This window comes from Carcharhinus amblyrhynchos, chromosome 6 (genome assembly GCF_965287045.1).
Source record: "Carcharhinus amblyrhynchos chromosome 6, sCarAmb.v2.hapA, whole genome shotgun sequence".
Lineage (NCBI taxonomy): Eukaryota > Metazoa > Chordata > Chondrichthyes > Carcharhiniformes > Carcharhinidae > Carcharhinus > Carcharhinus amblyrhynchos.
In genome coordinates this window covers 124983650-124996020 of record NC_137329.1, presented here as the reverse complement: position 1 = coordinate 124996020, position 12371 = coordinate 124983650, and the positions used below count along the sequence as shown (strand labels likewise).

At 46.3% G+C, this 12371-nt stretch overlaps 1 protein-coding gene across 1 annotated transcript in view; it reads right to left on the bottom strand.

Moving 5' to 3' along the window:
- Positions 1 to 2445: 2445 nt before the first annotated feature.
- dram1 (DNA-damage regulated autophagy modulator 1) overlaps positions 2446 to 12371 on the bottom strand; it is a 33878-nt gene continuing 23952 nt past the window's right edge. Inside the window, exons 5-7 of the mRNA XM_080191418.1 lie at positions 8888 to 8952; positions 7277 to 7369; positions 2446 to 5895 (exon numbers count right to left, since the gene is read on the bottom strand). Coding sequence (XP_080047544.1) covers positions 5827 to 5895; positions 7277 to 7369; positions 8888 to 8952 — 227 coding nt within the window. The 3' untranslated portion in view covers positions 2446 to 5826. The remainder of the gene's footprint in view (positions 5896 to 7276; positions 7370 to 8887; positions 8953 to 12371) is intronic.

Below are 12371 nucleotides of genomic sequence, written 5' to 3'. Positions count from 1 at the left end.
CCAGACTCACCATATTGAGGTCCAGGCAGCGGGTGACTGAGGGTCTGCCACTGTACTGTGGCTATATTCGTGGCCACGTGTCCCTGGAAGGGGAGCATATGGTGTCTGAGGGCACAGATAACACCTTCCATGCCCACTGGGCACCCAGGGGCTGGATTGCATAATTGACCCCTTTAATCACATTTTAATTTGATGTTTTAAATTTCCTTTCTACTCCCCTACTGTACTTGGGATTTAATGGGATTGAGGGTTATAGATAGGCCTGGTAGGTAGGGATATGATCGGCACAACTTGTGGGCCGAATGGCCTGTTTGTGCTGTAGTGTTCTATGTTCCCCCTTTGCCTCAGGCACTTCCCATCCTTTTGGGGGCTGCTCCTTTTAACTCGTCCCTTTAGTTAATTTCATTTAGTTCATTTGGTTGGTCAAAAAACTTGATTACAAAAGCAGGGAAGTCATATTGGAGTTGTATAGACCTTTGGTGAGGCCACAGCGGGAGCAGTGTGGGCAGTTCTGGTTGTCACGTTATCGGAAGGATGTGAGTGCACTGGAGGGGGTGCGGAGGGGATTCACCAGGACGCTGCCTGGGATGGAGCGTTTAAGTTATGTAGAGAGTTGGGTTGTTTTCGTGGGAGCAGAGAAGACTGAGGGGTGACCTGATTGAGGTGTGCAAAATTATGAGGGGCATGGACAGGGTGGATTAGGTGCAGCTGTTCCCCTGAGTTGAAGGGTCAGTCATGAGGGGACATAGCTTCAAGGTGAAGGGGCAGGAGGTTTAGGGGGATGTGAGGAAAGATTTTTCTACCCAGAGGGCGGTGAGGGTCTGGAATGCGCTGCCTGGGAGGGCGGTAGAAGGAGATTGCCTCACATCCTTTGAAAAGTACCTGGATGAGCACTTGGCACATCATCACATTCAGGGCCATGGGCCAAACGCTGGGAAATGGGGTGAGGTAGGTGGTCAGGTGTTTAGAACATAGAACATAGAACACTACAGCACAAACAGGCCCTTCGGCCCACAAGTTGCGCCGATCACATCAACACCTATCTATAACCCCCAATCCCATTAAATTCCATATACTCATCCAGAAGTCTTTTAAAAGACCCCAGCGAGTTCGCCTCCACCACCACTGACGGCAGCCGATTCCATTCACTCATGTGTCAGTGCAGACTCGATGGGCTGAAAGGCCTCTTTCTGCAGTGTGTGATTCTCTCTGGAAAATCCTGAGACAGTAATAAATAAATCTTCCTTGGTAGCAATCCAGCCAGCTGGTCCAGAATTAAAAATATTCACGCAGAATGTTTGCAGTGAAGCTGAGGCATTGGCACTCCCTGATAAAAATTAGATGCTGATGAAATGGAGACCCCCAATGCGCCCCCCCACCACCCACACCCCCAACAGACTTGTAAATGCGGACTGGAGAGCGATCCAAAAGTTTATTTGTTAGTCACAAGTAGGCTTACATTAACACTGCAATGAAGTTACTGTGAAAATCCCCTAGTCGCCACAGTCTGGGCCTGTTCGGGTTACACTGAGGGAGAATTTAGCACAGCCAATGTAATTAACCAGCACGTCTTTCAGACTGTGGGAGGAAACCCATGCAGACATGAGGGGAACATGCAGACTCCGCACAGACAGTGACCCAAGTCAGGAATCGAACCCGGGGTCCCTGGCGCTGTGAGGCAGCAATGTTAACCACTGTGCCGTTGTACTGCCCAGCACGGTGGCACTGCTGCCCAGGTTCTGTGAAGAAATTCTGTAACTGGTCCATGAAATTCTAACAGCTGGCTATGCAAGACCCAAGGCTGCACCAGCCAGCCCACGCCAGCCGTGATGTCTGTGCCAGCTTTCGGGGAACCATTCAGCAAGGACAGTGTGGTGGCCCCCACCCAAAACCAAAAGGGGTAACAGGTGTATTCTGACCATTAGGGACATGACTGCTCCCCTCCCAGAAACTGTTGCCCAAAGTTCCACAAGTGCTAAAACAGTTGGGAGGAAACGGAACCAACTCTTTGCCGGGTTTTCCCACTGAGATACAGCCGGATCCAGGGCTCTAATTCCATGTCCAAGACATTCCAAGAGCTAACGGGCTCATGCCTTCAGTGTATCACCCACAGTGATTGGGGGTGTTAGAGCAGGTACCACCAAACCCTAAAAACAATGCTCAGGGCCATGAATACACCACCACCCCTGCCGCCCACCCATCCACCCCCAGCATCCCTGCTTCCTTGTATTTGCAACCAGGGACTCATTCAATGGGTTCACCCGTTTTACTCCACTCTAATTAGTTTACAGGGCCTCTGAACCACAACCTCACAACACTCGAGGTTTCCTCAGCAGGAGGAGGGAGCCTCCATGTTGGGCTGCAGGACTCTGTTCCGGGAGAATCAAACTGACCAACGGGATTTGATAAAATATTGTTTATTAATAAAATATATTGTATCAAACACTGTGTAGTGAGACATTTCATTATGGCAGGATAATAGATATCTGTCTAGTTTCTCTCAAACATTTGAAATGAAATTCATTAGGACATGGGGTTTTCTAATTTTGTGCTTATTCACAAAAACCGTACAATTTACACACACAAGCTGTGAATTAACACATACAGGGAAATATTATTCAAAAGAGCTTTTTTTTTCTCTACACCGCTCCACGAGTTAATTTATTTTTATCCTATTGCGATGATCCAGCATCAAGCTTAAACAAAATTTTGATAAATTTACGAGAAAATGTGTTTGAAGTTTAGAAGTGGCTTTCTTTACCATCTTTTACACTGTAAGCGTTAGGGTTAGGTTTAACTCTAACCGTTAGACTGTAAGGATGCATTTAAACATCTAGAATAATGTCCTGGCAGAGCAGTTTTTACTTTGCTGTCACTGTGAAATCAGCCGCACGCTCGCACCTCTTATCTCCTCCAGCTCTCTAATGCTTTGCGATCTCTGAGCTTCAGTTCTGGACACTTGCGCATCTTTGATTTTAATCATGCTTTCAGCCGTCTTGGGCACAAGCTCTAGAACTCCCTCCTCCAGCCTCTCTGCCTCTCTCCTTCTCATCTAAGATATTCCTTAAAAATGACCTCTTTGACCAAGCTTTTGGTCACCTGCCCTCGTACCTGTAAGTATCTTAAAGTTTCAGAAGTTCATTTATTAGTCACAAGTAAGACTTGCATTAACACTGCAATGAAGTTACTGTGAAATTCCCCTAGTCGCCACACGCTGGCACCTGTTGGGGTCAATGCATCTAACCAGCACATCTTTCAGACCGTGGGAGAAAACCGGAGCACCCGAAGGAAACCCACACAGACATGAGGAGAATGTGCAAACTCCACACAGACAGTGACCCAAGCCAGGAATCGACCCCGGGTCCCTGGCATTGTGAGGCAGCAGTGTTAACCACAGTGCCACACAATCTTGTGTTTGATATTATTCCTACGAAGCACCTTGGAGTGTTTAACTACATCAAATGCTATATCAATGTGAGTTGTTGTAAACATAGACTGAGATGGCCTCACAAACACCCTGGGAACAGCAGCTGTGGTTTGACACCAACTGTCAGGCGTTGTTGCAGACAGACTGCAGTTTTTAGCAGTTTTGGACAGGAAGTGTTGTGAGGTCAGAGCATCACAGGAAGAGAAGGTTTGAACACTTTTGGAACTCACAGCCAGTTTATGATCTACTCAGTTTCTGTTTGTGGTGTTTAAACCAGCCAGAGTCAGATTGTTTGAATTCAGGTTCCTGGTGTGTAAGTAGATTCCAGCTGGTCAGAGTTCCCCTTACAGAAACAGAACCATATGCAAAGCAAGTTTAAAGTTGGAAAATCTCTTGAGACGGTTCACAGTTGGAATCGCACCTTCAGCCTTGGGTTAAATATTGAGTGATGAATAAAATGCCCCAAGGCTCTATCCCTGACACCCACCCTCCATTTCCCAACTATCTGCTGCCCTCAGCAACAGTAACCGAAAATGCAGTCTCAGGGGAGGCAGTGATGTAGTGGTATTGTCACTGGACTAGTAATCCAGAGACTCAGTGTAATTCCCTGGGGACCCGGGTTCGAATCCCACCTCCGCAGATGATGAAATCTGAATTCAATAAAAATTTGGAATTAAAGGTCTACTGGCGACCATGAAACCTTGTCGTTTTTCGGGAAAACCCACCTGGTTCACTAATGTCCTTCAGGGAAGGAAATCTGCCGTCCTTAGCTGGTCTGGCCTACATGTGACTCCAGAGCCACAGCAATGTAGGTGGCTCTCAAAATGCCCTCTGAAACAGCCCCAGCAAACCACTCGGTTCAGGGGCAACAAATGCTGGCCAGCCAGCAATGCCCACAAACCATGAATGAATATAAGAAGTCTCAATGTTACATTGTCAATACCCAGCTGTACCTTATCACTATCTCTTGACCTGTGAACTGTCTAGCATGTTGTCAGACTGCTTATCCCAACACCCAGTGCTAGATGTGGAGCAGTTCACCTCACTGGGAAGATCAAAGTCTTTGGTTCCCACTGCAAACTCCATTTCCTTGCCGCTGACTCCATCTCCCTGACCACTGACTATTACCAACCTTGCCGTTAAAATTCATCCCACAATGAGCTTCATATTTGCTCCATCATTAAGAACTATATTGTAACCATCGGTCATCTCCGGCCCTGCTGCTGAAACTCTCTGCCAATGCTTTTGTTATTTCTGGACAAAACTATTCCGATGCACACCTGTCTAACCTTCCAATCTCTAACACCATCCACCAGAAACAAACTCTTCCAAAGCTCTGCGTCCTGTATCCTAACTTGCACCAAGTCTCATTCACCCTTCACCCGCTATGCTGACTAATCTAAGTTTATTTATTAGTGTCACAAGTAGGTTAACATTAACACTGCAATGAAGTTACTGTGAAAATCCCCCCAGTCGCCATACTCCAGCGCCTGTTCAGGTACACTGAGGGAGAATTTGGAACGGCCAATGCATTCTAACCAGCCCATCTTTCGGACTGTGAGAGGAAACCTACACAGACACGGGGAGAACGTGTAAACTCCACACAGACAGTGACCCAAGCTGGGATTCGAACCTGGGTCCCTGGTGCTGCAAGGCAGCAGTGCTAACCACTGTGCCACCGTGCTGCTCTACCTTCCTGGCTCCCAGTTAAACAAGATCTCAATTTGTTTGGTTCCTTCACTGGCCGCTTCCTCTCCCTATCTCTGTAATCTGCTTCAACTACACAGCTCTCTGCAAAGAGCATTCTGCGGCTTCTCTTGAACCTTCTGTTGCACCTTCAGTTTTCTAAGGTGTAAGCTTTGGAATTCCATTCCTAAACCTCTCTCTAAAACTCGTCTGTTTAACCAAGCTTGTGGTCACCTGTGCTAAGGACCCCTTCTTTGGCTTGATGTCAATTTTTGTCACACAACGTTTCTGTGGTAGCCGTGATGTGGAGATGTCGGTGTTGGACTGGGGTGGGCACAGTGAGAAATCTCACAACACCAGATTAAAGTCCAACAGGTTTAAGTGGAATCACGAGCTTTCGGAGCGCTGCTCCTTCCTCTGGTGAGCGAGTTTGAAAGCTCATGATTCCAAATGAACCTGCTAGACATTAACCTGGTGTTGTGAGATATCTTACTGTAACATTTCTGAGAAGGATCTGGGGACATTTTGCTACTTTAAAGGTGCAATGTAATTGCAAGTTGTTGTTGGAAGAGGTAATAGGAGTGGCTAAAATGATACAAACCATTAAAAAAGAGATAGAAAGGAATACCGATCGTGACCTTCACTTTTTAACATCTGCCCTGGCTCCAGAAATGGTACTGAATACACTGACTGGAGAGAGAGCAAAGTGGTTTTCAAAATGTGTTGCAGCATTCCTCGTTCAGCTCTGGAAGTAACACTGTTCTCACGTTTATAGTGAATGTCTGCCAGACAGAAAGAAAAGAAACATTAACTCAGTGATTCAGACAAACGTCGCTCAATTTCAACAAGCTCAGTTTAACAGCAGTCGATAGAACAATGTCAAAGTGGGCTCAGAGTGATACCCAGGATCCACTGAGAGCACCCCGCGCCTCTGAGGCAGAAGGTCACAGGTTCAAGTCCCACTCCAGAGACGTAAGCCCATAATCCAAGCTGGTACTCAGTGCAGTGCCGAGGGAGCGCCGCACTGTCAGAGGGTCAGTGCCGAGGGAGCGCCGCACTGTCAGAGGGTCAGTGCCGAGGGAGCGCCGCACTGTCAGAGGGTCAGTGCCGAGGGAGCGCCGCACTGTCAGAGGGTCAGTGCCGAGGGAGCGCCGCACTGTCAGAGGGTCAGTGCCGAGGGAGCGCCGCACTGTCAGAGGGTCAGTGCCGAGGGAGCGCCGCACTGTCAGAGGGTCAGTGCCGAGGGAGTGCCGCACTGTCAGAGGTGCTGTCTTTCAGATGAGACTTTAAACTGAGCCCTGTCTGTCCTATCAGGTGAATGTAGAAGATTACACAGCACGATTCCAGAGGAGTTGACCGATATTTATCCCTGAACCAATATCACTGACACAGCTTGTTCATAGGCTTACCACTACTTGTGGGAATCTGCTGTTTGAAAGTTGCTGTGTTTCCTAGATAGTGCCTATATTTCAAAAGATAAATGATTGGCTGTAAAGCACTTGGAGCAAAGCCTCTGAAATGTGTATTCTTTGATTATATGAATGTTAATATTGTGTGAACCTGTCAACTGTGTACACATCTGTGGGCAGATTTAATGAGTTGAATATTGAAGCTGTAACTTGGTAACACTGCTGTTTGAACCCTGTAATCTCATTTGCTTTTATATTTCTCACTCACTACATCTTGCACATCCCCGATTCTATTCACACTGTCCTGGGGACCTGGGTTCGAATCCCGTCACGGTCGTTGGTGAAATTTGAATTCAATAAAAAATATCCAGGATTAAGAATCTACTGATGACCGTGAAACCATTGTCAATTGTTGGAAAAACCCATCTGGTTCATCAACGTCCTTTAGGGAAGGAAATCTGCTGTCCTTACTCGGTCTGGCCTACATGTGACTCCAGAGCCACAGCAATGTGGTTGACTCTCAACTGCCCTTGGGCAACTAGGGATGGGTAATAAATGCTGGTCAGTCAGCAACACCCATGTCCCATGAATGAAAAAAAACCTCCATCATTATGGGGATAGGACCTGAGTGGCGTGGGTTCGATGGGCCAAGTGGCCTCCTTTGCACTGTATGATTCTGAGGTGTGAAATGTGCCCAGAGGGGCAGCTGTCTCATGAACTCTTATAACCTTGAACATTTCGGACTGATTCTTACCTGAAACTCTTTGATATAAGTGAGGAAGAAGAAATTAAAACTGAATGCGACCAGCCACTCACAAATTGCACTTGTCACTTGGAAACTGGAGCCCTGGTGAGGAGGAATGAAGGGGACAACAGTTCAAACAGTTATTTAAACTAAATCTGCAAATAAAACACAACTCAAATGGAGTAAACTGGGGCATCATTCAGATTCTTGTTCTTATTTATCAAGTAACTTATCAAGGGGCAGCACGGGGGCACACTGGTTAGCACTGCTGCCTCACGGCGCCAGGGACCCGGGTTCAATTCTGGCCTCGGGTCGCTATCTGTCTGGACTTTCTCCCCGTGTCTGCGTGGGTTTCCTCCGGGTGCTCTAGTTTTCTCCCACAGTAGAAAGCTGTATAGGTTAGATGGATTGGCCATGCTAAATTGTCCCTTAGTGTCAGGCGGATTAGGTAGAGTAAATGAGGGTTACGGGATGGGTGGGATTGTGGTTGGCACAGACTCGATGGGCTGAATGGCCTCCTTCTGTACTATAAGAACATAAGAAATAGGAGCAGGAGTAGGCCATCTAGCCCTTCGAGCCTGCCCCGCCATTCAATAAGATCATGGCTGATCTGTTGCTGCTCAGTTCCACTTTCCCGCCCTCTCCCCATAACCCTTAATCCCCTCTCTTATCAAAAACCCATCAACCCGCGTCTTAAAAATATTTAGCGAGGCAGCCTCCACCACTTCAACGGGCAGAGAATTCCAGAGATTCACCACCCTTTGAGTGAAGAAGTTCCTCCTCAACTCCGTTCTAAACCGCACCCCCTTTATCTTGAGGCTGTGCCCCCTAGTCCTACTGTCCTTTCTGAGCAGGAAGAGTCTCTCCACCTCTATCCTATCCATCCCATTCATCATCTTATACGTCTCAATGAGATCTCCCCTCATTCTTCGAAACTCTAACGAGTACAAGCCTAGTTTATTCAGCCTCTCCTCATAGCTCAACCCCCTCAACTCCGGTATCAGCCTAGTAAACCTCCTCTGCACTCCCTCCAAGGCCAAAATATCCTTGCGTAAGTACGGCGCCCAAAACTGCACACAGTACTCCAGCTGCGGCCTCACCAATGCCCTATACAGCTGCAGCAAGACCTCCCTACTTTTATATTCAATCCCCCTCGCTATGAAGGGATCTTGTGGTTCTATTCTATGGTTCCAGAACTTAAACCTTAACGTTGGCAAAGGAAGTTTCCATGTTACAACGATGTGTTCAGAGGGCGCTCACCAAGCCACGGGGCAGAGTGGAAGACAGCAAACTGCCTCCACCTCTGATACGCATCCTGCAGAATTAGCTGGGTGTAGTGCTAGGCCATAAAAGATGAAGGAGATTTAGGAGCACTGAGAGGGTACAGGTGAAGGCAGACACTACAGTAAGGGATAGGGTAACTGTAAATAATCAGCATTAAAGAATATTGAACCTCACAGCTCTTGATCCCCACACGCCGTCCCAGCACCCTAGGTGGTCCTCAAAGACCCCGGGGATATCTTTACGATACTGTGGGCATGTCGCAATGCAAAAATAATTAAAGGAAACATGCAGTCAAACAAGATTGTGGGAAAACCAGAGGGTTGACAGAAACCTTACCTTAGCTTCTGGCTTCCACTCTAAAGTTGAACTGCTGCGAGCGGCGAGAGAATAACAGATAATCACTGGAGAGGGCAGAGGTCAAGGAAAGTCAGTACAATTCCTGTAAGAAATTGTGGTGCATGGGTGTCAGTGGGCAAGTCTGTGCATGCGTGTGCGTGTATGTGTGCACGTGTGTGTATATGCGCCCATGAGAACCATTCCTTATATTTGATGACACAATATATTTCATGGTTTTGCTGTTACTCTGCTTGCTGCTGCTGCTTCTGGTATTTTGTTATTTCTCCAATATCCTGCGTCAGAGATCATTTGAGCTCCAAAAGCAGCAGGTGGCTGGGACCTGGAAAAGATGAATTTAACAACTTGCATTGATGTTGGAGTGTGAGCAACCGGAACTGACAATGGATAGAAGAAAGAGACATGCGATAGGTGCCTTGGTCAGAGCGATCTGTTCCAAGGAGTGTGTGAAAGGACGTGAAGGGGTTTAGGGAGGGAGTCAGAGTGCAGACAGGTGCCAACGATAGTGTGGGAAATGAGTGTGAGAAATAGAATGCAGAGTTCCTCAAGGATTGCACCTGGACATGGTTACTGACACGGGGAGCAATTTAAAATCAAGATTTAAAGAGATTTGCTCGACCGTTTCCCTCGCCCGCACTGATATCATCACCTTCCTGTGATTTGTAACTGCTCAGAGCCACCCTCCAAGTACAGGAAAACACTGATTGGCTCATTTCACAACAAACTGACACATTGCCAATTTAGATAAAGTCTCACAAAATATCAACACTTCCATTATTTAACAAGAAAACACTTCATCCTTATGAATTCCATTGTTCGAAATGCAGTTAATCTCATCTTGATGTGGAAAGTTAGCAAAAGAACAGTGATAAGTAAATGAACAGATGTTGACGGACTATTACTGACTGAACGAGGCCTATTCTGTAATGTACATGCACACACACACATATACATACGTACACACACATACACGCTGGAACATACGCACCTTAGAGAACAACATGATTTGTGCAGAAAGCTGAATATTACCGCATTGTGAGTCACAGCTGATTAGAAATGTTTGCAATGTTCTTTCTGATACTTTATGAATAAAGTATACTTCTGCAAAATCAAACTGCTTCAGGAGGCAGCTCATTGAATGCATGTTTCTTTCAATTCAAATGAAATCAAACTAAAGTTGTATTATTATATAAACAGATAACCATGGTGGTTAGCACTGCTGCTTCATGGAGGCAGGGACCCGGCTCTAATCCCTGGTCTGGTCATTGTCCGTGCAGAGTCTACATGTTCTCCCCATGGGTTTCCTCCCGGTGCTCCGGTTTCCTCCTACAGTCCGAAAGATGTGCTGGCTAGGTGCGTTAGCCGTGCTAAATTCTCTCTCAGTGTAAATTTCTGATTTCAAGAAGAAATTAGATATCGCTCTAGGGGCTAAAGGGATCAAGGGATATGGGAGGAATAAGAGAATCAAGATATTGAATTCAATGAGCAGCCATGATCAAGATGAATGGTGGGACAGGCTTGGAGGGCTGAATGGCCCACTCCTGCTTCTAGTTTCTGTGTTTCTATGTACCCGAACAGGCGTTGGAGTGTGGCAACTAGGGGTTTTTCACAGTAACTTCATTGCAGTGTGAATGTAAGCCTGTTTGTGACACTGATAAATAAACTAAAATAAACTAAAGAGGGGTATATTTTTGAAGAATAAATATATTTTACCATTTTACACCAGAAGAGTTAAATTTGAGTTGTTTACAGATGTGTCTGTCAGGACCCATTACTCAGAGTATCCAGCAGAAGGACAGGCCAATGGTGCCAGTGGTAGGTTCACCCATGAATTCGGGTGCTTTGTCTCTTGACTCTGGAGTCTGAAGAGAGCTCTGAGCTGAAACAGACTGGCTGTCAGCTTTTTGATGTGGAGATGCCGGTGTTGGACTGGGGTAAACACAGTAAGAAGTCTCACAACACCAGATTAAAGTCCAACAGGTTTATTCGATAGCAAACACCACTAGCTTTCAGAACGCTGTTCCTTTGTCAGGTGAGTGGGGAGTTCTGATCACAAACAGGGCACATAAAGGCACAAACAGTTTACAGAATACTGATTAGTATGAGAGTCTTTGCCTGGACTTGCAACATCTCACTTACTGTCCAGTCTGGAGACAAGATACAGCTCTTTAACCAAAGCTTAATGCTATCTCCACTCACATTGTCTGCAGCTTTAAGACTTGAATAGCAGATTAGCTGTAAAGACTCGCATTCTAATCAGTAATCTATAAACTGTGTGTGCCTTTATATGCCCTGTTTGTGATCAGAACTCTCCACTCACCTGACAAAGGAACAGCGCTCTGAAAACTAGTGGCGTTTATTACCTGTTGGACTTTAACCTGGTGTTGTGAGAATTCTTACTGTGTCAGCTTCTTGGCCAGGTTGGTAGCATTCTCACATCTGGAGCTCCGTGGGTTGCAATCTCGCTCCAGGATTTGAGTATATGTTCTGGACTCACAGTGCAGCGCTGTTTTGAAGGAGGGCCACCTTACCAGCCTGCCCACTCAAAGTAGATGCAAAATATCCCAGGGGGGAGATGATAGTGTAGTAATAATGTCACTGGACTAGCAATCCAGAAGTCCAGCCTAATGCTCTGGGGGACATGGGTTCAAATCCCACCATGGCAGCTGGTGAAATGTAAATTCAATAAATGAAGACCTAGAATATAAGGCTAGTCTCGGTGATGGTGACCATGAAACTATCACCGATTGTTGAAAAATCCCACCCAGCTCACTAATGTCCTTTTAAGGAAGGAAATCTGCTGTCCTTACCTGGTCTGACCTACATGTGATTCCAGAGTCACAGCAACGTGGTTGACTCTTAAATGTCCTAGCAAGCCACTCACTTCAAGAGTAATTAGAGATGGGCAATAAATGCTGCCCCAGTCAACGATGTCCACATTTTGTAAAAGAATAAATTTTTTAAAAACTACTGCGAAAGAAAGCTGAGGGGTTTTGTCCAGAGACCTGGGTAAATATTTGTCCCTCAATCCAAATTCCTGAAGAGGATATTCTGGTTATTATCTCGCTGCTGAGTGTGGGAGTCTGCTGTGTGCCTGTCAGTTGCTAAATTTCCTGTATTACCACAGGGGCTGCAAACCCAAAATAAAAGTGCTTCATTGTCTGTAAAACTTAAGCAGACATCCTGACGTTGTGAAAGGTGCTAGAGAAGACTTCTTCCTTTAATTGAGAGATGAAACCAAGATCCTATCTGGCTGTTCAGAATTTGCAGAGGAGCTGATTCTGGCGGTACTTTGGTCAACCAGTGTCACTGACAGAAAAATTACATTCTTATTCACCACATCACAGAGTCTGGGATCTTGCTGGGTGCAAAATGGTTGACTTGCTGCCCACACAACAGTGGTGAACAGTGAGTGGCACAGTGGTTAGCACTGCTGCCTCGCAGCGCCAGGGATCCGGGTTTGATT